Source organism: Cydia amplana, chromosome 17 (genome assembly GCF_948474715.1).
Source record: "Cydia amplana chromosome 17, ilCydAmpl1.1, whole genome shotgun sequence".
NCBI lineage: Eukaryota > Metazoa > Arthropoda > Insecta > Lepidoptera > Tortricidae > Cydia > Cydia amplana.
Window position 1 is genome coordinate 5,407,983 of NC_086085.1, and position 24,728 is coordinate 5,432,710.

At 42.9% G+C, this 24,728-nt stretch overlaps 1 protein-coding gene across 1 annotated transcript in view; it reads right to left on the bottom strand.

Annotated features, from left to right (window-relative positions):
• Positions 1-945: 945 nt before the first annotated feature.
• LOC134656050 (uncharacterized) overlaps positions 946-24,728 on the bottom strand; it is a 32,685-nt gene continuing 8,902 nt past the window's right edge. Inside the window, exons 2-15 of the mRNA XM_063511565.1 lie at positions 23,134-23,318; positions 21,186-21,361; positions 19,692-19,889; positions 17,821-17,971; positions 12,745-12,914; positions 11,033-11,244; positions 10,618-10,824; positions 10,009-10,196; positions 9,757-9,921; positions 9,498-9,662; positions 8,520-8,636; positions 5,885-6,000; positions 3,298-3,444; positions 946-1,135 (exon numbers count right to left, since the gene is read on the bottom strand). Coding sequence (XP_063367635.1) covers positions 1,042-1,135; positions 3,298-3,444; positions 5,885-6,000; positions 8,520-8,636; positions 9,498-9,662; positions 9,757-9,921; positions 10,009-10,196; positions 10,618-10,824; positions 11,033-11,244; positions 12,745-12,914; positions 17,821-17,971; positions 19,692-19,889; positions 21,186-21,361; positions 23,134-23,318 — 2,291 coding nt within the window. The 3' untranslated portion in view covers positions 946-1,041. The remainder of the gene's footprint in view (positions 1,136-3,297; positions 3,445-5,884; positions 6,001-8,519; positions 8,637-9,497; positions 9,663-9,756; positions 9,922-10,008; positions 10,197-10,617; positions 10,825-11,032; positions 11,245-12,744; positions 12,915-17,820; positions 17,972-19,691; positions 19,890-21,185; positions 21,362-23,133; positions 23,319-24,728) is intronic.

Here is a 24,728-nt window from a genome sequence, read left to right on the forward strand (position 1 = left end):
ACCATTAAACTTGCATTAAACCATCGCATAGAAAAATGATACGCTAGTTTGGTATCATAATAAGATTTTTTTTTTTTTTCATTTTTCATGCTCTGAAAGAGGGCCATTGTTATTCTAAAGCCCCGTCTCCATATCGCGCGGCAAGATGGAGACGGGGCTTAAAAGGTGCGCAGAAAGTGATACGTTTCTGTACTAAAGCATTGAACTTTCAAATTACGATTTTTGTAAGATAAACAATTAAAATGTTTGTTATACAATTTCCATTCTGATTTTTAACTCCCCATTCCATAAATAACGATTCTTTTACCTAAATTGTTAATTAAAAGTACCTTCGAGAAACAGTATAAAATTTATACTCAATCATTTTTTTAATTCACGTGCATTTTACTTTCCTCGTATTCGAAATGAAAAGTGGAGTTTACCTCGGGTGAAACGCATAATTTCAGCCTCGGAATATTGCACCTCGGCAGAAATGAGTGCCTTTCACCCCTTGGTTAACAATCTACTATAACTTCACTTGTATTCATTTGTTTCTTATTTTCCCAAAGTCAAGAAGATAAGAAGAAGCCAAGCAACGCCCTCATTTCCGATACATGTCAAAACTAGAACGTCGAGAACGGTTTCATATAAATCACAACCAAAATAAATTTCCAGTAACTTTCGGGTACACAAAACAAAATTTATTTTTCTCTGTGCGATGAAGATTTATCATCGTTAACCTTTTGGACGCCCATTACCGATATATCCGCACCGTAGGTTCAACGCCAAAGACCGATTAATTGATCACATATCGCAGAGCAACATAGACCTACGTGCATATGCATAAAGTTCAATTTCAGTTTTGACACTTCGGTGACGTGGCGTCAGCGTGACAGCTTTTGTGTTTGACACGGCGTCGAAAACGTTAATTCGTTAGTATCCAAGGGCTAGTAATAAGACAACAGATAATGCTCATACTATATTTTGAAATGGTACAAAAATGAAATGCAACCAAAACGCCGCGCGTACACTGCGGCCAGCGGTTTAACTCTCGAGTTGAAGTTACTCGGGGATCTTGGGCACGAATTCGAGCACAACCGACGACATGGCGGGCACGACTACGTTGTCGCAGTCCACTGGCTTCTTGGTCGCGTAACTGCAAAAAGAGATCAGTTAGTGTAAGGCCTGAGTGGACGCTCGAGTTGGGCGTGCAGCGGGGCGGGGCGTGCGGCGTGCATGTTAAACAAATGCAAGCGTATAGGAGCGGCCTTAAGCTTTGGATTCCTCCGAAAACGGTGCCGTCATATTACGGCCGCTATATAGCGTTGACTGACGTCACTAGAACGTTGTCTATGTAAACAAGATGGCGCGGTTTCCTAGACGGCGTTACGTTACGTTGATTGTCAACGTAACGTAAGATGACGGCCGTCATGACCTTGTCGATAGTTTCGTGAACGTTTTATTAGATAGCGGTGACGCCATTTTGAATAAATGACACGAGATTTGAATAAATGATTCCGTACTACGATTATTTTCCTCTTCTGATGATATTTCATCCTTCAAGCAAATTATAGATGATCAAGCAAATCTTGTCAGTAGAAAAAGGCGCGAAATTCAAATTTTCTATGGGACGTTATCCCATCGCGCCTACATTTTTCAAATTTGCCGCTTTGACCTTGGTGGATGACGGTGTGTTATGACGCCGTGGTACTTTCCACATGTCGTCACCGTAAAGACGGCCGTCTTTTGCGGCCGCTATATGACGGCCGTCATATGACGGCACCGTTTTCGGAGGAATCCAAAGCTTTAGTGTACGCTGCTCAAATTACTCCTGACCCCGACGCCACGCTGCACGCCCCGCCGAACGCTCCGCTTCGAGCGTCCACTCAGGCCTACACTTATAGAGAACTAGTTTTTATGCCGAATAGCGAATATGTGGATGCAGAAAAAACTTGCACGTATATTTAACTCCAGGGTTACAGCAAAGAGAATTTGAAATAGAGGCGGATTGTCAATAGTTATTTGTACAACAAGAGATCAAAGTTTGATATTTCTTCGAGTGCTTATTTTGAGTCCCGTGCAAGCGAAAGATTCTATACTAGATTCACGAGCGTAGCGAGTGAATTTAATTTAGAATCTTGAGCGTAGTAAGGGACTCAAAAGCGCACGAGATGTAAATAACTTTGATCTCGTGTAGTTCACAAAACTTTTCACCTCAGCAGTGAGAACATATTAGAGAACCCGAAAAATATATTCCTTCTTCATCACTTACCTCTATTCACTCATGTTTTCTTAAGATATACCAACAATTAAATTTTAACCTCAGCAGCTCGAACAAGGGTACTTTGCTACTTAAAAACAGTGAGCAAAATCGCATTTTGCTCATTTTGTCTCACTCAGTGAGCAAAATGCGATTTTGCTCACTGTTTTTAAGTAGCAAAGTACCCTTGTTCGAGCTGCTGAGGTGAAAAGTAAATGATGTACCTACAGTACATTTACTGCTATCTTTCGACAGAAGATTAAAACTGTTAGAACGCCATTTGACTTTGATCCTTATCAGTCTTATCACTGATATGTGTCAATTTGTTAAATGTCAAAAATTCACGCCATCTACTCGAGACTAGGCCAAAGGTGCAATCTTTTCAAGCGATGGCGCCATTACCTTTGGCCTACTTTATTACTGGCGGTCTCTTGCCATAGTAAAGGGAGTTTTCCAGGTCGTCGTTTACTAAAATGTCTACATTCATTTTACAAAGCCGGGAGCAGACCGCCAAAAGATCGCTTGGCTGTCCAAATATTATACATGGAAATCGAGGGTGTAGTAATCTACACTTACCCATATTAACTCACATTTATAGACGGGTCTATCGAGAATATTTATCTTATTACCTTTATTTACCGACGTTTTGACACAGCTTTCACTGGTCGTGGTCGCGGCTAACTCATGTCCCAGCAAAATCTCTTGTTGACATTTTGCTGGGACATCATAATACAATAAATTTCGCGTTAGATCCGTCTATAAATGTGAGTTAATATGTGTTCAAAACGCGAAATGTTTGAATATTATCCACTTACCACACAGACAATCCAACCTCTAGACATAGCATAGTCGCGCTACCCTCTCTGCCACACATACGGTAGCGTTACTCCATCTTCGAGTCAATCCCGTGCCGTGATTGGTCCGTGTCTTTGAACGGACCAATCACGGCACGGGATTCGCTCACCTCGTCCCCCCGCACCCCCGTATGTTTGACAGCGTCGGTTTCATGAAAGAATTGGCCTAAGCTCAGTCTAGAGGTTGGATTGTCAGTGACTTACCCAGTTAGGTTGGCCACCTGGTGCGACACGTAGTGGACGTTGAGCTGCGCGGGCAGCTCGGACATGCCGATGGCGGTGAGGTTGGCGCTCAGCATCTCCGGCTGAGTGTTGAGGACCGCTATGTAGCCCGTGTGACCGAGCTTCCATCTGCATACACAAATGTCATTTTCACCTCAGCAGCTCGAACAAGGGTACTTTGCTACTTAAAAACAGTGAACAAAATCGCATTTTGCTCACTGAGTGAGACAAAATGAGCAAAATGCGATTTTGCTCACTGTTTTTAAGTAGCAAAGTACCCTTGTTCGATCTGCTGAGGTGAAAATTTAATTGTTGGTATATCTTAAGAAAACATGAGTGAATAGAGGTATTACTGAATCGCGATTAGAAAGGGATTGAGATAGCTGTCAATCCATATTGATTTTGACGTAAGTGTATGGAAATCTGTTATTTCTAATCCCTTTCTGATCGCGATTCAGTAATAAGTGATGAAGAAGGAATACATTTTTCTGGTTCTCTAATATGTTCTCACTGCTGAGGTGAAAAATGTTGTGTACTACACGAGATCAAAGTTATTTACATCTCGTGCGCTTTTGAGTCCCTTACTACGCTCAAGATTCTAAATTATAGAATCTTTCGCTTGCACGGGACTCAAAATAAGCACTCGAAGAAATATCAAACTTTGATCTCCTGTTGTACAAATAACTATTTTTCAGTCGTGAATTCAAAATTCCGTTTTAACCTTTTCCACGCAGTGTCAAACACAAAAGCTGTCAGACGCCACATCATTGAAGTGTCAAAACTGAAGTTGAACTTTATGTATATGCACGTAGGTCGATGTTGCTCTGTGTTCTGTGAGCGATTAATCGGTCTTTGGCGTTGAACCTACGGTGCGGATATATCGGTCATTGGCGTCCAAAAGGTTAAAACTGCATGCGATTTACATATTTATTTTTGTTTTTGTTATAATTTTATGTATGAATCTAATCTGATAAATAAAAAAGGTTGATATCGTTTTCTATCAGATAATGGCAGGGTGCAATTGTAAAATCGACGTGTAATTTTACGTTTTATAGATAATATCTGGGAAACCGAGCTTTGCTCGGAAAACATGTAAAAACTCAAAAATGAGCGATTTCCCGGAGATAACACCTAGCAAGATCGATTTTTCGCCCCCAAAAACCCCCATATAGCAAATTTCATCGAAATCGTTAGAGCCGTTTCCGAGATCTCCAAAATATACATAATAAATAAATAAACAAGAATTGCTCATTTAAAGGTATAAGATAAGATAAAATGAACCGAGAGAATGGCTTTTCGAATCAACCAGCATTACCAGCAATAGAACCAATAAACGTGTGAATGATTGAATTCAGTAAGGTCTTGGTTTCCGGTACTTAGAAATAATAGATTGCCAGTAAACAGTGCAAATCTTAACCCAATTTGTCAGTAAATAAGAACAAATCAAACTAAACTCATCCCTTTCTTTTGGGTACTAGTACTACCATAGAGAAAAAAATACATAGAGTGCTCACTCCATACATCAGTTCAGACTATTAATTTCAGTGTCTACATCTAGCATCGAGTAGCGGAACTATCAGTACTGCTACTTGACAATAGATGTAGCACCGACCGGAAAGTCTTATCTCAACAGCATAAGACTTTCCGGTCGGTGGCTACATCTATTGTCAAGTAGCAGTACTGATAGTTCCGCTACTCGATGCTAGATGCTAATAGTCTTTTTGGTACTAAAACTGATGTATGGAGTAAGCACTCTATTTTTTTTTCTCTATGGTAATACAGTAAGACAAAGCAGTATGATTTTCTCTGTCTATGTTTGAAATGAGACAGTCCCGAGCCAACGTATATAAGCTTGTGGATTAGAATAGAATAGAATAGAAATAGTTTATTCGTGGCAAAAAAGATATAACAGATAAAACAGGGGAACAAAAATAAAACTTACACTTAATATCATTTCGGTATCGTCTTGGGTCGTCCCATTCGTTTTTCGTCAAGTTCTTAAATTAGTCCTCTTCTACTTTCGTCACTCATTCTACATTGAAAGCCACCGACGATTGTGACGAATGTAGAATGAGTGACGAAAGCAGAATAGGACTAATTTAAGAACTTGACGAAAAACGAATGGGACGGCCCAAGACGATACCATCATTTCCAACATAACATGTAAATAACCACGGAATGGTCCCGACTCAGCATGGTAGCCTGGATGGGTTAACGCTGGTCTTCCGTCGGGGCCATAGAGAAAAAAATACATAGAGTGCTCACTCCATACATCAGTTTTAGTACCAAAAAGACTATTAGCATCTAGCATCGAGTAGCGGAACTATCAGTACTGCTACTTGACAATAGATGTAGCACCGACCGGAAAGTCTTATCTCAACAGCATAAGACTTTCCGGTCGGTGCTACATCTATTGTCAAGTAGCAGTACTGATAGTTCCGCTACTCGATGCTAGATGTAGACACTGAAATTAATAGTCTGAACTGATGTATGGAGTGAGCACTCTATGTATTTTTTTCTCTATGGTCGGGGCTAAGGAAACAAGGAAAGGAAGGATTAGAATAGTGACCTGGCGATGGCGACGAGCTGCAGCGTGGAGTTGCGCGCGGGCACGGCCGCCATCTTGGTGTCGCCGTGCTGGATGCTGGCCTCCGAGCGCAGCGCCGTCAGCCGCCCCAGCTCGCTCTGGAAACGAAGGTACAGTTACACCAACCGAAGATATTATAATTAATATTACTTTGTCATCACCATTGCCACTATACATACCACACACATACACTAGACCAGCGGTTCTCAATCTTTTTTTTGACGGAACCCTTTTGGAAAGCGAAATATGTACTTCTCTCTATTGTTTCCCAAATAGTTTTAAGCTATAATGTATTGTTTGCCCGAATTTTCGTTAGTCATAATTCATTTGGTTCTGAAATGCGTCACTTTTCAGGATTGCCATAAAACAAACCTAACCTAACCTAACCTATCTATAGGATAACCTAACGAAAATCCTGAAATGTTAACGGTTTCAGCTTTATGACTAATGATAATATGACAAACAATACATTATGTCTTAAAACTTTATGGGAAACAACGGGACCCCGATGGAAATACAATATGGTGGCGGCACAGTATTTTTTTTTTTTATCACACAACAATTTTTAACAATTTTTCGAGACTCTAAAGCATTGTGTTCTAAATTCTTACGGAACCTCTGCAGGGGTGTCGCGGAACTGTAGACATTAATAAATAATGTATTGTACAGTCACCATCAGATTCATCGGAGCAGCCGAGCTGCTCACAAATATCTGAACACGCCTCTATTGTCAAGGCGTTAGAGTGCGTGGTCAGATATTTTTGAGCACTTTGGCCGCTCCGATACAACTGATGGCGACTGTACCTACATCTTATCGCCAAAATCGAAATTCGAAGAACGTCTATCCCCATCGCACTTGGCGTAGTCGATACAGGGACACAAATGTACGTTCTAGCTTCGACGTTCGCGATGGCACCAGTCCAGTATGACATCGAAACTATTTGGTTTAATTTTAACCATTTGACCGGCAAACACGACAACTGCCGCGTGATTAACCTTCATGCATTACGATAAGGTTCACAATGATGCGCCGCTCACGATACGCGTGGCGATCAAAGGAATAATGAGCATGATGATGAATGATGATTTGGCGGGGTTAATGAGAAGGGTACACGGAAAGAACATGTTTAGTCACTTTTTTCGGAAAATGAGATTTTTATCTCAAAATGAACTATTAGTATCTCTATATCTTTTGCTACCACTGTATAATAAATGTAACACAACTTTTTTTTAGTTATATAATACCTGGTCACGGAATTACTATACGTTTTGACATTGTTCTAAATGTTGACACCGCGATTACTCAAAATGTTACTAAAGTGACTATAGTTCGTTTTTTTAGCATTAGAAAGAATTTGAAAGAAGGTAAGCGATTTTGACACGTCTTTTAATTAAAAGACACTGTTTAAAAATCAATAACTATTATTTATGAAAGCAGAAGACTAGTAAAGATCGTATTAGATTCATAATCTCTATGTAACTTAGTAATGCATAATATGTATGTTTAATCCTAGAGATAGTTCGAAAAGTGGATAATGTGTGTAATACTACTAATTTTATGATACTGACTACATATGTATTAACAGTATAAGTGTCTTGGCTATAGCTGTAAACTTATACTTAGTGTTTACCTGAATAAAGAATAAAGAATAATTGTTACATATTTACCATAACTTATTTTTAAAATGAGTTTTTTAATCAAAAGACACATCAAGATTGTTTACCTTATTTCTAATGCTAAAAAAACGAAGTATAGACATGTTCTTTCCGTGCACCCTTCAGTTAAGCTTTGGATTCCTCCGAAAACGGTGCCGTCATATTACGGCCGTAATATAGCGGTGAATGACGTCACTAGAACGTTGTCTATGTAAACAAGATGGCGCGGTTTCCTAGACGGCGTTGATTGTCAACGTAACGTAATAAAGCGGTGCCGTCATTTGGATGACGGCCGCCATGACCGATAGTTTCGTGAACGTTTTATTAGATAGCGGTGACGCCATTTTGAATAAATGACACGAGATTTGAATAAATGATTCCGTACTACGATTATTTTCCTCTTCTGATGATATTTCATCCTCCAAGTAAATTATAGATGATCAAGCAAATCTTGTCAGTAGGAAAAGGCGCGAAATTCAGAATTTCTATGGGACGTTATCTCATCGCGCCTACATTTTTCAAATTTGCCGCTTTGACCTTGGTGGATGACGTTGTGTTATGACGCCGTGGTACTTTCCACATGTCGCCACCGTAAAGACGGCCGTCTTTTGCGGCCGCTATATGACGGCCGTCATATGACGGCACCGTTTTCGGAGGAATCCAAAGCTTTAACTGGATCATGAAGGGTGGGGGGAAATGACCGAACGGGATAGTGTTATGTATCTTTCGGTAGGAGTAGCAGCGAAAGCGCTATTAGGATTAGGGTGGGCAACAAATAAATTCGACAAATCATAGTGTCGCATTGCGTATGTTTTGTCCCTCACGGACGCACGCGTAACATACCACATCTATTAGGATCCTACCATCTATGCGATCAAAGGAATAATGAACATGACGATGAATGATGATTTGGTGGGGTTAATGACAACAGTTAATGTATATAAACGGATTAGTTGGTCACCTTGGCGTCCCCGGAGTTAAACAGCGCGAGCTGCGGCACGGTGAGCGCCGGCGCGGCGGGCAGCAGGTGCGCGAACGCCGCCACCTCGGCGCCGGCTGTAGTCTCCGCTGTTGTTAACTACACAATAAAATAAAATAAAAATCGTTTATTTCCGAAAAATATTCACTTGGATACAGTTTTTAGGGTTCCGTACCCAAAGGGTAAAAACGGGACCCTATTACTAAGACTCCGCTGTCCGTCCGTCCGTCCGTCTGTCACCAGGCTGTATCTCACGAACCGTGATAGCTAGACAGTTGAAATTTTCACAGATGATGTATTTCTGTTGCCGCTATAACAACAAATACTAAAAACAGAATAAAATAAAGATTTAAGTGGTGCTCCCATACAACAAACGTGATTTTTGACCGAAGTTAAGCAACGTCAGGCGGGGTCAGTACTTGGATGGGTGACCGTTTTTTTGCTTGTTTTGCTCTATTTTTTGTTGATGGTGCGGAAACCTCCGTGCGCGAGTCCGACTCGCACTTGGCCGGTTTTTTTATTATTATAAATGAGCTTACTCATGGCCACAGGCTAGCCGAGGCGAAGGCGTGGCCTACGATGGAGCGAGCCTGCCCAGGTGCCTGTTCACCCTTGATTTGAAGGTTGCCGGGTTATATGCCATATAAAAATTAGTTTAAATTTACTTTAGTACTAAGTTTTAGTTAAGTACATTGCTATGTACCCTAACAGGGTTCATGTGAACACTAGCTGTAAAATGTCCTTTGTAAGACCTTATGTAACACATGATTATAAATGCAATAAATGAATTATGAATTATGAACTCAAAAATATAGACGCCGGCAAGGAATTCCATTCCTTGGCAGTGCACAATTCATGCTTTTTAAGTCATGTTGCGCTTGAGAGAAATTGTCTGTTCGGAAAGAGAAGAGTAGTGTAATGTATTGGGCCCCATTTCCGCACAGACTAGTAGTGTTGTACCTGTAACGCAGGCCACTTGCGGAACTTGTCTGTGGACACGCTGGTCTTGTTGACCAGCACGGCGGGGTCGACGTCGACGCTGATGGCCGCGGCACTTGGCGGTCGGAGAGACGACACGTTGTGAGCCAACAGGTACAGCTCTTGGAAGTGGTTCCCATTTGTCCCCTTATGATGATAGTGTATGTTCGGAAAGAGAAGAGTTGTGTAATGTATTGGACCCCATACTCTTCTCTTTCCGCACAGACTAGTAGTGTTGTACCTGTAACGCAGGCCACTTGCGGAACTTGTCTGTGGACACGCTGGTCTTGTTGACCAGCACGGCGGGGTCGACGTCGACGCTGATGGCCGCGGCACTTGGCGGTCGGAGAGACGACACGTTGTGAGCCAACAGGTACAGCTCTTGGAAGTGGTTCCCATTTGTCCCCTTATGATGATAGTGTATGTTCGGAAAGAGAAGAGTAGTGTAATGTATTGGCCCCATCTCTTTCCGCACAGACTAGTAGTGTTGTACCTGTAACGCAGGCCACTTGCGGAACTTGTCTGTGGACACGCTGGTCTTGTTGACCAGCACGGCGGGGTCGACGTCGACGCTGATGGCCGCGGCACTTGGCGGTCGGAGAAACGACACGTTGTGAGCCAACAGGTACAGCTCTTGGAAGTGGTTCTCATTTGTCTCCTTTATCGTGAACACGGATTTTTCTGGAACAATACGGATGTGTTTAAAGTTGGTACGGATATGGAAGATTATTAAGGCGACGGTCCCTCAGATTTTGTAACTGGTATAATTTTAAGATTATTAAAATAGTAAAAAAACATATTCTTTGAGGGCGTAGACGTAGGTAAAGCATTTGACAAGGAGGCATCAGATAATTTTTGGAGACCTGGTTTATTATAATAGCCTTCTAAAACATCTACGAATGACGACGGGGCAGTTTTAGAGCCAACACAAAAGCGGGTGTCAAAATGAAGATAGGGAACTATTTAAGCTAGCAAATATTTTTGCTTGGTGTACCGCAAGGTAGCATCCTAGGTCCAACAACAAAGTTACTCAGTGGCTGTGGCAGGAAGTTGTAGTTAGTGGAGTGCCACAAGGGAGCATTCTAGGCCCAACAATACTCACTGGCTCCAGGTTCCGCTGCATTATCATCTACGATCTGCGAGAAGTGAGCCAGTAGTGCGTCTAGCTCAGGCTGGTCGGCGGTGTGAGTGTGACGTAAGAAGTTGTAGTCGCCGTAGGTCGGCGTGGGTCCGGTCGGCGTCTTGTCGGTGTTGGCGAGCAGCTGGTCGTGAGTGCCACAAGGGAGCATTCTAGGTCCAACAATACTCACTGGCTCCAGGTTCCGCTGCATTATCATCTACGATCTGCGAGAAGTGAGCCAGTAGTGCGTCTAGCTCGGGCTGATCGGCGGTGTGAGTGTGGCGTAAGAAGTTGTAGTCGCCGTAGGTCGGCGTGGGTCCGGTCGGCGTCTTGTCGGTGTTGGCGAGCAGCTGTCGTGAGTGCCACAAGGGAGCATTCTAGGCCCAACAATACTCACTGGCTCCAGGTTCCGCTGCATTATCATCTACGACCTGCGAGAAGTGCGCGAGTAGTGCGTCTAGCTCGGGCTGGTCAGCGGTGTGAGTGTGACGTAAGAAGTTGTAGTCGCCGTAGGTCGGCGTGGGTCCGGTCGGCGTCTTGTCGGTGTTGGCGAGCAGCTGGTCGTCTTGGAACGACGCGGACACGAGCAGGAGACGAGCGTGGGACAGTCTGGGGACACCGTTGAGTGTTAGGATATCGCAGAGCGAAGAATTCAGTTTACGTTTTGATAAGTGAGGTTATAAAAGTTTTAAGGTAATAAACTGAAGATGACATCTGTTACCATACCCAAGCTGTTTGAAACATCTCTTCGATAGCGATAAAAAAATAGAATCCATAAATTGCAGCATTTATCTGATATGAAACGACACTTAATCTAATACCTTTAAACGAGCAATTCTTGTTTATTTATTTATTTATTTATTTATATATATATATTTCGGCGATCTCGGAAACGGCTCTAACGATTTCGATTAAATTTACTATATGGGGGTTTTTGGGGGCGAAATATCGATCTAGCTAGGTCTTATCTCTGGGAAAACGCACATTTTTGAGTTTTTATATGTTTTCCGAGCAAAGCTCGGTCTCCCAGATATTAAATACTATAATTGATGGTTGGTCTATTTTCAAAGACCGATATGCAATATTTATCGCTGGGTACTGTATGTACCGCCACTCACCATTGTGCGATATGATCAGCTCGTTGAACGGGCTTTTGAGTAACGATCTACAAGTAGATATATTTACTGATTCTTGGTCTAAGTTAGCGCCCAGGTGCCTCGCTTACTGTGAGACTATGAATGAGTGACAGCTGAAGAATAATTTCTACACTGTTACTTGTGTATAAGTGTGTTTTGCAAGTGTAATTGGTGTCATAGACTAGGAATCCTTTAGACGGAGTTTAGAGCAATTATTTCAAGAAACCGATGCTGCCAAAACTACTGGGGTGCGGGGGACGAGGTGAGCGAGTCCCGTGCCGTGATTGGTCCGTTCAAAGACACGGACGTCACACAAAGACACTTTGACTCGAAGATGGAGTAAAACTACCGTATATTTGTGGCAGAGGTAGCGTTACTATGCTCAGTATAGAGGATGTCTTGTCTGTGAATTGGTGTAAACCGTAAAGCTTTGGATTCCTCCGAAAACGGTGCCGTCATATGACGGCCGTCATATAGCGGCAGCAAGACGGCCGTCTTTACGGTGACGACATGTGGAAAGTACCACGGCGTCATAACACACCGTCATCCACCAAGGTCAAAGCGGCAAATTTGAAAAATGTAGGCGCGATGGGATAACGTCCCATAGAAAATTTGAATTTCGCGCCTTTTCCTACTGACAAGATTTGCTTGATCATCTATAATTTACTTGGAGGATGAAATATCATCAGAAGAGGAAAATAATCGTAGTACGGAATCATTTATTCAAATCTCGTGTCATTTATTCAAAATGGCGTCACCGCTATCTAATAAAACGTTCACGAAACTATCGACAAGGTCATGACGGCCGTCATCTTACGTTACGTTGACAATCAACGTAACGTAACGCCGTCTAGGAAACCGCGCCATCTTGTTTACATAGACAACGTTCTAGTGACGTCAGTCAACGCTAAATAGCGGCCGTAATATGACGGCACCGTTTTCGGAGGAATCCAAAGCTTAAGTGAAAACTAACCTGACACCAGCAGCGCCCTCTTTCATGTACGCCTTCAGGACGTCGTCGAACTGTTTCACGACGTCAGGGTTGCGGAAGTTGAGGTCCGCTTTGCCGGCGCCGTACTGGCTGAGGTACAGCTCTTTACGAGCCTCGCTGTACGCCCAAGCACCTTCATTCGTCACCGCTCGCTGACAAAAAAGACCATTCTACTTTTGTTTTCGATCTTTTAATTATTACATAAGAGTTTCTATAGCTGGTCTATATCTTGTCAGAAGAAAAATTAAAAAGTTACAAATTAGGTCACTGAAATACTTATTGGACAGTAAAACTAAAAATAAACTGAGAGGCGACTACGAAAAACTTTATAAAATGTATTACCTGTGACTCAAAGAGTGCAATACTTGATAGCTGTAGATAATTACTATAATAATAGGTTTAAAGTCTCTAAACAAAGCAGATATAGAACTAAGAATATTAGAACAAGGAAATATGTACAACATTTTGTCAAAAACTATTATGGTAGAAGAACAGATAAATTTTTGGTCCCAAAAATATACAATGAAATAGAATGGTTAAGAGAGGATAAGAAATATAGCTTAATGGAAGCAAAGAATAAATTAAAAAAAAAACACTTTTTCTCAAAAATGGACGGCAAAGTCGACGTTGCCGGTTAAAAAATAGGTCGCGAAGTGCGTAGTTTATGGTCATTCAAAAAATTAAAAAGTTAAAAACATTGCAGTCTCGATTTCGGGACTGCAATGTCGCATACAAATTCCATTATTTAACGAGTTCCAAACTTTTTAAAACTTCAAATGGCCATATCAAATGAAGGCATAGGTCCCTTAAACAGCCAAACAGATGATCAGTACTTATTATTATAAAGCCTATAACAGGCTATCGCACCGCACCGCGACCTTGGAGCGTCGCACCCATAAGTGAGAGCGAGAAACAGATATCTCTTTCTCACTCTCACTTATGGGTGCGACGCTCCAAGGTCGCGATGCGGTGCGATAGTCTGTTACAGGCTTAATGTTGGTACCGCGACTATTTAGGTGTCTCAAATAGTTTGGCGTATTTTCAGCAGAAAAATACACTTCTTTTTTTTTAAAGGCGGCAAGCTAATTTTTTTAATGGTTGTACTTTTTTCTGTGAAAATTAATGGAAAATTAGAACGTTGCTTCTGTAAGTTCTGTAAAATATTTCTATTTTTTGCACCATTTTTGAGAAAAGCACTATATATGACTCGGCTGGAAGGCTACTTGCTGGCTTCGGATTCAATTAAACGGACTCCCAAGGTCGTCCGTTTAAAACGAATCCTCAGCCTGCAAGTAGCTACTTCCGAACCTCGACAATAATGTACTATTACATAAGTTACCTTGACTTCAGTCACTGTGTATTATGCTTTCTTTTTTATTTTGTGTCTTAAGTTAGGGTTTTTATAATATGAGTATAAAAGTAAAATATAAAACAATAAAAAAATACATATAAACACATTATAAAAAACCTAACCTATTATTGTTATTAATATCAGATTTGTTGTTTTTGCACACAGTACCTATATCTTTTTGTAAAATTATGTTTTGTAAAAGGAAAGTGTATCTATTTTCTGAGAATAACTTTAATGTTAATTTTAGGGTAAGCAATAAGCTTAGCATGATAGCAACTAAAAAGTAGGTGCATAAAACTGTAAAAATGAGCGCTGTCTCGCCAACAAACTGCATGTTAAGCAGATTGGCGAGGAACTATAAAAATTATTTGAAAAAAAAATGAACAAAAAAAAAAGGCGGCAAATTTGAAAAATGTAGGCGCGAAGGGATATCGTCCCATAGAAAATTTGAATTTCGCGCCTTTTAATAATAACAATAACTTCTCTCCCACCTTCCTTAACAACTGGTGTCACCTTCCTGCTCTTCAAGTCCGGTAGTACCACGGAAGCAAAAAACTACAGACCCATCACATGCTTGCCTACACTCTACAAGCTCCTTACATCCATTTTGAGAGCAAAAATCAACGCGCACATTGTCGCAAATAATATTTTGGCTTCCGCTCAAAATGGATGTAGGGTTGGGTCCCGTGGTACTAAAGAGCTCCTCCTCATAGACATGACCATATGCCAACAAATCCGGCGGAACAAGGGGGCCCTCTCAGCCGCTTGGATTGACTACAAGAAGGCCTATGATTCGGTGCCTCATTCATGGCTGGGGAGGGTCTTAGAGCTGTATAAAGTTGATGCAACTTTGAGAGCCTTCCTAAGCGCGTGTATGGGGCGGTGGACCACAGTCCTTCGTCAACCAGGAGGCGGGAATGACCGCTCTGGTCCGCAGGATTTTATAAGGATTGAGCGAGGAATCTTTCAGGGTGACAGTCTGAGTCCCCTGTGGTTCTGCCTAGCTCTGAATCCCCTCAGCACTCTGCTGAAAGATTTGGGACTAGGTTGCCGGCTTCGGAGAGAGGGTGAAGTCATTTCTCACCTTCTGTACATGGATGACCTCAAATTATTTGCACCAAATAACCAAGACTTGTTGGACCTACTGAAAACTACCGAAGTCTTCAGTAGTGCCATCAACATGGAGTTTGGTGTCGATAAATGTGCGGTTATACATGTAGAGCGGGGGAGGGTTGTAAATTCAACAAATTTACAACTCTCTGAGACAATGGCTTTCAGATCTATCTCTGAATCAGAAACCTATAAATACCTTGGTATGTCACAGTCGTTGGGTATTGAGGACGAGGGTATTAGACGGTCGGTGAAGGAGCGCTTTTTCAGTCGGCTCACAAAAGTCCTTAACAGTCTTTTGTCAGGAGGCAACAAAGTGCGCGCCTTCAACGCCTGGGTAATGCCCCTACTCACATACTCCTTTGGCATACTAAGGTGGACTCAGACCGAGCTGGACGCCCTGGATCGGAGGGTCCGATCACTGCTCACCGCACATCGCATGCTACACCCACGCTCGTCAGTTATGAGATTGTACATCCCACGGAAATGTGGAGGCCGAGGCTTCCTAAACGCCAAGGATCTCCACAACCGCGAGGTGTACAATCTCAGGAATTATTTCCTTAACAACGAGTGTGGGATGCATCGTGATGTGGTGGCAGTAGACAGGAACCTCACGCCGCTCTCCTTGGCAAACGAGAACTGGCGCAAACCTGTGGTACTAAGTACTGCGGATCGCAAGGCGGCATGGGAGAGTAAGGTGCTACACGGGCGGTTCTACAAGGCCCTCACGGGACCCGATGTGGACCTGCTCGCGTCGGTGAACTGGTTACGATTCGGGGACCTCTTCGGAGAAACCGAGGGTTTTGCCTGTGCAATTGCGGACGAAGTAATGATGACGAACAACTATCGGAAATATATCCTGAAGGACGGTACGGTCGACATTTGTCGGGCATGCCGCCGTCCCGGAGAGTCACTCAGGCATATCATTTCCGGTTGTTCTCATCTTGCTAACGGCGAGTACTTGCACAGACATAATCTCGTAGCCAGGATTATTCACCAGCAGCTTGCTCTTCTATACGGCCTTGTGGACCGCGAAGTACCGTACTACAAGTATTCACCTGAGCAAGTTCTCGAGAATGGTCGTGCCACGCTCTATTGGGATCGATCTATCATCACTGACAGGACTATTGTAGCCAATAAGCCTGACATTGTGATAATAGATCGATCGCAGCGCCGGGCCGTGCTCGTTGACATCACCGTCCCCCATGATGAGAATCTCGTGAAAGCCGAGAAGGACAAGTCTAGTAAGTACCTAGACTTGGCTCACGAGATAACCGCCATGTGGGATGTTGATTCGACGATCATTGTCCCGATAGTTGTTTCAGCGAACGGTCTAATAGCGAAGAGTCTCGACCAACATCTTGAGAGACTCTCGCTAGGTGGTTGGATCAAGGGTCAGATGCAGAAGGCGGTGATCTTGGACACGGCGCGGATAGTCCGCCGGTTCCTCTCTCTGCAGCCCTGACCACCGGCAGCTTGGGCCTTGCCCCGCTGCTGGCGGCACCCTAGGTTAGGTTTTTTATAATATGTTTATACGTATTTTGTATTGTTTTTGTAAGTGTTTTTGTATTTTATTTTTATATCCATATTATAAAATAACCTAACTTAAGATGATAAATAAATAAAGAGAACAATAATAACAACTCTTATAATAATAACAGGGCAACTGCGAGTCGCACTCGCGTTCCAAAGGTTCCATACATTAAGTCCGACTCAGGCTTGACTGCACATTTCTAATAGGTTTTCCTGTCATCTATAGGTAAAGAACTATTTAGTGTATTTTTTTCAAAATGTTAGACCCAGTAGTTTCGGAGATAAGGAGGGGGGGGGGGGGTCGTAATGGTCGGACAGACAGACAGACATACGCACGAGTGATCCTATAAGGGTTCCGTTTCTTTTCAGGTACGGAACCCTAAAAATCGTAAAAAGTCAACCAAAGGGACATAGACATGGTAAATATACGTCAAAATATAAATATTTTCCATAATGTCAATATCTATAAAGGAAAATAGGGACGTTTGTTTGGAGAAGAATAGGCTACATGATTAAGTTTCATTTATGTTATCAATCGATCGGGTTTGTTTTTAGGATCAAATGTCTAATATGGGACCCATTGCATTAAGGCAATACAAAAGTCAGAAATTATAGCCAAAGTCCGACAGTCGCATTTCATTCGCGAAACGCCTCTCACAAAAGGACAAGTGAACGTGACGTCATGGTCCCTGAGATCCCATCTTGTAGTATGGACAAAAATAAGAAAACTGCGTTTTTGTCGGTGAAATATTGCGTTTATGTATATGTATAGTTGTTATACAATATTTATTTGGATAAAATGTAAGGAATCGAATGGTACCCTTATTTTTATCGTTTTTGGAAGTTAAAAAAAACTTTAATTTTGAAACTTTCAGGTCCTGTATTTTTTGTAACATTTCCGTATTTTATTTTAATATCCACATTATTGTGATAAATTGCTCATTTACTATCTATTTTACTAGATTTTGTTATAAAATTCAACATATGTCATCATCCCTATACGTCCAACTTTCATCGTCATGTGCGATTTGAAAAGTTAGCTAATTATTTTTTTTGATACGTACCCAGTTATTAGGCGGGTTGGGATGTGTTCCATTGTACCCCTTGGGCTCGTGCCAGATGAAATAGCTGTCGTAGGCCGGCTCGCGCGCCTGGCTCTTGACGAACCACTCGTGCGTGGTGGGCACGTAGTTAGCGATCAGGTCCACGATCACCCTGTACATGATAATAATACTTTTCACACCTCCTATTCAGAAAAGAGCTTTTTCTTCCCTGCTAGGAGGGCTCAAAGTGGCACTTTTCCTCCCTGCTAGGAGGGATCAAAGTAACACTTTTGTGTTCTAGCACACTATTTTTAATTTTTTTTGCACATTACTTTTTTTAGCTTAAATAATCTGTTTAAGCATCAGATTGTGTCAACACTAAGATTTTTTTTATTTTCCTCGTAGTTGATGTGAAAGGCAGTATGTGTCACACGGTATCAAAATTATTTCGTCTTGGGCGTTAACACTTGAATCCCTCATTACGCTCAGGATTCTACTTTAGAATCCATCGCTTCATTCAGGATTCAATGTACGCCCTTGACGTAAATATATCATTTTGATCCCTTGTAACACAAACTAAGTACTATTATTGCCGAGGGAAAAGGCGGAAAAGGAAGGGAGGGTATTGACAGTCCGAGCCTTGTACTTTCGTCTTGGCAACATTTTACATGAAATCTTTTTCATGGGATCGGAAAAGCGGACCATTTGGTCAAGTAGACCAATGAAGAAAGTGGACCGATCGGTAATTAGACGGATCGGGAAAGTGGACCGATAAGTAATTAGACGGATTGAGAAAAGCAATTAGGCAGATCGGGAAAGTTGACCGTTTGGTAAAGTAGACAGATTGGGAAAATGGACCGATGGTACTGGAGGGTAATTACACCGTAACTGACGTTACATTTGAAGCGAAGTTGCGAGTTTTGATTAGGACAATTATTATATCGTAATTAAATTATATTACACATTAGTAATAAGCTTTCAGAGAGGGAATAAGAACATTATAACGTAAGTTGACTTTTGTCTCATAATGTCGGAATTACCCTGGATTGCTTAGCAAGAGTAGAGTTCAAGCAATCCCTATTTCCGGCTGAAGTACCTATATACCTTTACATAGTTACTTTTTCAAAAATGTGAGGAAAAGTAGATTTTTAAGCAAGGGTTGAAAGTGACTCATTGCACCTAAGATATTTTGAGGCTCGAACAAAGAGAGAACACCATTAGCACAGAATAAATAATAGTACTAAGTACAGAAAACTCACTCTCTAACAAAACGCGTCTGTTACGATCAGCACAGATATGGCCGCTAGGTGGCGACAGCGCCACGCGCGGCTTATGGCTTTCCCCAAAATTGGGGCGGAACGGATGTACTTTTAGCTACCTGTAGCAAAGCGACTAAATCGCGGAGTGAGCCACGCCTGCCATTAGTGCGAAGGTGAAATGCGTGTTATCACTCGAGTTAAACACTACTTTTCATTTCGACTGTAGGTATATGGACTGCACTCAATACACTAAAGGCTTGGCCAGACACAGAGCGCGACGCAGCGCCGCGTGATGACTGTTCAAACAGGGCGCGCGCGGACCGCGCTCTCAACACGCCCGCATCGCGCGCGCGAACGCGGCGCGGCCGCGCGCCACCCCTCGCTGCCTAACGTCCGATCCGACTGATGTGACCCAGCGCGACGCGGCGGCCCGCCGCGTCCGCGCGGCGCGGACGCAAGGGGCCGCGCGGCGCGGGGCGCGACAGAAGCGGGGCGTGATACCGGCGGGACGCAGTCTGTTTGACGTCGGTAACCTGTTAGCATGTGCCGCGGTCGCGCGGCGCGGACGCGGCGCTGCGTCGCGCTCTGTGTCTGGCCAAGCCTTAACTTTCCAAACGAGAGATCAAAACCTACTTGACACTGCGACTCTTGGCTTTAGCGACGAAGTCCTTGAACTGGTCGAGACAGGTGTTGGTTTTCAGCAGCTCATAGGCGTCGGCCCCGCAGTTGAACTGCGCGAACACGCCGCCGACCTCAGAGTCATGGAGCAGGTCCAAATCGCTGTCGGTCGGTAGGACGCCGTCCGATTCTATGAGGGCGTATTTTTCGAACCTAGAAAATAGTTATTTGTACAACAAGAGATCAAAGTTTGATATTTCTTCGAGTGCTTATTTTGAGTCCCGTGCAAGCGAAAGATTCTAATTTAGAATCTTGAGCGTAGTAAGGGACTCAAAAGCGCACGAGATGTAAATAACTTTAATCTCGTGTAGTTCACAAAAATTTTCACCTCAGCAGTGAGAACATATTAGAGAACCCGGAAAATGTATTCCTTCTTCATCACTTACCTCTATTCACTCATGTTTTCTTAAGATATACCAACAATTAAATTTTCACTTCAGCAGCTCGAACAAGGGTACTTTGGTACTTAAAAACAGTGAGCAAAATCGCATTTTGCTCACTGCGTGAGACAAAATGAGCAAAATGCGATTTTGCTCACTGTTTTTAAGTAGCAAAGTACCCTTGTTCGAGCTGCTGAGGTGAAAATATAATTGTATATCACTGTAAAGTAGTCGTCCTAATTTTTAGAACAAAAACACGCCAGCCTGCTCCCATTCACTACCACTACGTGGCTGGTGTCCTCAAGTGCTCTTAATGTGCGCGGGGCATTGGCGTATAATATCTAAGGACAGGCTAATGGGGCACTAAAAATGGTACAAGTTCAGCGGTGCTACTCACGAATTCCAGCCAATCGTGCAGTCTAACGCAACTAGTTGCGACCAATAGCGCGCGTAATGCGAACTCGTCAACCAATCGCGCGCGTGATGCGAACTCATCTACCAATCGCGTTGTAGCGATTTCACACCGCTGTATTGGCCCCTGTCATGCCTTATTATTATTGCCCGTAAAGCCAGTCCCTAGATATCTATGTCAATGGCGCGGGGGTTCACCTCGAAGAACGGCTACGTCAGGCGCACGAGCGCCGATCAAACTAGAAGTCGAAGTGGTCGCCATGGCCGAAATCGGCCGGAAGTATCATGATCATCAATGTTTTATAGACTAATTCCAACTGTCACCTCTATTACTTTGAATTAAGCCATATACATAGAGAAAAAAATACTTAGAGTGCTCACTCCATATATCAGTTTTAGTACCAAAAAGACTATTAGCATCTAGCATCGAGTAGCGAAACTATCAGTACTGCTACTTGACAATAGATGTAGCACCGACCGGAAAGTCTTATGCTGTTGAGATAAGACTTTCCGGTCGGTGCTACATCTATTGTCAAGTAGCAGTACTGATAGTTCCGCTACTCTATGCTAGATGTAGATACTGAAATTAATAGTCTGAACTAATGTATGGAGTGAGCACTCTTGTCTTACTATATTTCTCTATGGCCATATATCTTACCACTCCCTTGGCGGCGGCGGGGCACACTTGGGCGTCCGGACGATGATGACGATGGCGCCGGCCAACATGCACAGCCAGAGCGCCCAGAACAAGATGAACATGGCCCAGCGCAGGCGGATCCAGAACGGGTCGTCCGCGTACTTCATCAGCTCCTCTTTGGTTAGGCCGGAGAATTGCTGGATATCGAAAAACAAAGAAATATCACCCGTGTAAAGTCTGTTCGGAAAGAGAAGAGTCGTGGAATGTATTGGCTCCCATACATTCCACGACACTTCTCTTTCCGCACAGACTCTACGTAATATTTGCCGCCGGTTAGACAACTGACTAACGTCGATTTAAAAATTGGAAAATCGTCCAAATGTGTCTCTTTCACTCAATTGGCCTTTGCGTCTATTGCTGACGATTTTTGGTGCAAATCGAAGAGACAATGACCTCTCCAGACTTAACACCGCCTGGGACGGAATTAAGTAAACGCAGGGATGCCCAGCACCTGCATTACCCTCTCGGCTTCATTGTCTTAACCCACAGGAAAGGCGAGCCAATACGTGTGGAGGCAGGTCGGCTCAGGAATCAACAGTTGCAGTTGTCTCATTACTACCACAAATAAGGCATTTTTACGGAGCGACTCTTTCTCTAATAACATTTTACAATTATGATCATTCCCTACCATAAATTAGTATGGATTATGGTGGGCAACAAATAAATTGGACCAATCATAGTGTCGCATTGCCTATGTTTTGTCCCTCACGGACGCACGCGTATACCACATCTATTAGGATCCTACCATCTATGAATTGAACGTACTATTGAACTCATTGCCAATATATCACTTGTCAAGAGGGTATCGCTGGACAGACGACCGCTGAAACCGGCTTGTATGGAATATTTTAAACGGAGAGCGCGCATTTTGCAGTAAATATGATATATCATTTTACAAATCCAGTGTTTGTATTAATTTTTGACAAATTGGGCCAAGAGCGTTTATAAAATCCAATAATGACAATGTGTGAAATATTTATGTTGTGAAAATTATTAATTCGATTTTCAAACGCTTAATTAGGATATGATCTATATGGTTTGTTACCATGATAACGGCCAATAACGACCAGTGGTATACTCGTAAACAAAATTAACAAAACTTTTTCTCAAGTCAGTAATCGTTTTTCCTTCACATTCGTTAGGCCACGGACTGGATGCAAGCGGCGCGTGGCGCGGCAGGCGCAAATCAAGGTCGATCATACATTTGGTCGAGCGCAATGTATGAATCCAGTCCGCGGCCTTATCGTCTAACTCAGGGCCCCTCAGGGGTTATCCTTTTTTGCTTTGCCTCCATTAACATTTTCTTAATCCGCGTTAAGTGATCGATCTTGGCGTTGTAGTTGCGGTGGTCGCCCACGACGTACTTGGCGTCGGCCATGTCGACGCGCGTAACGATCTTAGCGTACAACAACAGTCGCTACTCACCCTCTTGTTGGCGTCGAGCTCGATCTTGGCGTCGCTGTTGCGGTGGTCGCCCACGACGTACTTGGCGTCGGCCATGTCGCCACGTGACGACATTGGCATACAATAACCGTCGCTACTCACCCTCTTGTTGGCGTCGAACTCGATCTTGGCGTCGCCGTTGCGGTGGTCGCCCACGACGTACTTGGCGTCGGCCATGTCGACGCGCGTGACTATCTTAGCGCACAACAACAGTCGCTACTCACCCTCTTGTTGGCGTCGAGCTTGATCTTGGCGTCGCCGTTGCGGTGGTCGCCCACGACGTACTTGGCGTCGGCCATGTCGACGCGCGTGACGATCTTAGCGTACAACAACAGTCACTACTCACCCTCTTGTTGGCGTCGAGCTCGATCTTGGCGTCGCCGTTGCGGTGGTCGCCCACGACGTACTTGGCGTCGACCATGTCGCCACGTGACGACCTTGGCGTACAACAACAGTCGCTACTCACCCTCTTGTTGGCGTCGAGCTCGATCTTGGCGTCGCCGTTGCGGTGGTCGCCCACGACGTACTTGGCGTCGGCCATGTCGACGCGCGTGACGATCTTGGCCTCGTCTTCTTTCTCTAGAAGTTTCTCCTCGGCCTCGTCGACTTTTTCCTTGGACTTGTGGAGGCTGGACTTTGACGAGCGGAACTCTGTTAAAACAAATTAAGATTGATTTAGATTATATCTGACTTAGAACCCTAATGTTAAGGAGCCACAAAAATGACAATAACTAATTTGTTTGGCGCCTACATTTTTAATTATATAGGAGTACTACTGAGTTTTTTGTTTTGTTTTTTTTTTTTTTCCGGTTCCGGTACTATAAACGTCAGTTGATTGAGAGTGAAGCTCCCGTGTTTTAAATCAAAAACTGTGCAAATAGTTACTATCTGGTAGAAATAAAGTGAATTCCAAGTTATCCGTGTGACTGTGCTCATAAACCAACCAAAGTGCAGAAGAAACACATCGGTTTAAGCGATAAATCATTACAAATATCATCTCAAGAAAAAGTGAGGTTATCTGCAAATAAAAAGCAGTACCAACATCGTAGCACAACTGCGTTTTGTTCAACAACAAAGAAAAACGTTCCGTTTTACGTCAAGATGTGTGCGCAACTGACATCAGAAATGTCACTTTTACTCGAAAAGATGAAGGAACAACTTAACCTCCAAACAATAACAATTACGGAAAACATTACAACTACAATAATGGCAAAAGTGGATGAAAAACTCAAACCGATCATAGAGGAGAATGGAAAACTTAAAAACGAAATAGAAATACTCAACAGAAAAATAGAAAACCTAGAAACAAACGGAAAGAGAAATAATTTGTTAATACACGGGCTCCCAGAACAGAAGGACGAGTCTCAAGAAGAACTGAAAACGCTTGTAATATCCACCATGAAAGAAATTGATGTGAATCTGAAAGAAGATGAAATTAATAGAATGCAGAGACTAGGAAAACGAGAAGTACAAGATGGAAAAATCAGACCCATTCTACTGGTTACAACAACTCTTCAACGAAAAGTGCAAATATTAAAAAACAAGAAAAAGATGAAATCTAACACATACATTACACAGGACTTGTCTAAAGAAGCTCAACTCAAAAAGAAGGAAAAAAGAAACATCAATAAGAAAGACAATGAAAACGAGAAGAGGAAGAGATCTGAATCCCCGAGCCCAAAATCTAGTGATAATAAAAACAAGTCAGACAACTCAAAAATAAGGAGGTGGGATACCTTTCAGTACTTGCGTCAAAGATCAAACTCACTCTCTGACGCCCATTCAGACCGACCCGAAGACATGCCGAGTACCAGCCGGAAACACACAACACAATCATAAAAAACAACTACAAGAACCGCCCCCAAGCCGTCTGGTCACCGTGGGGGTTACCGACCACAACCTTCCGAAATCGCAGGAAAAAACAAACTATATAAAAAACATATATATCAACACTTACAACACTAGATCACTTTCTAAAGAAGAACAGCTGATAGAATTAGAATCTGCCTTAAAACACATTAAATGGGACGTAATAGGCCTAGCGGAAATAAGAAGAATGGG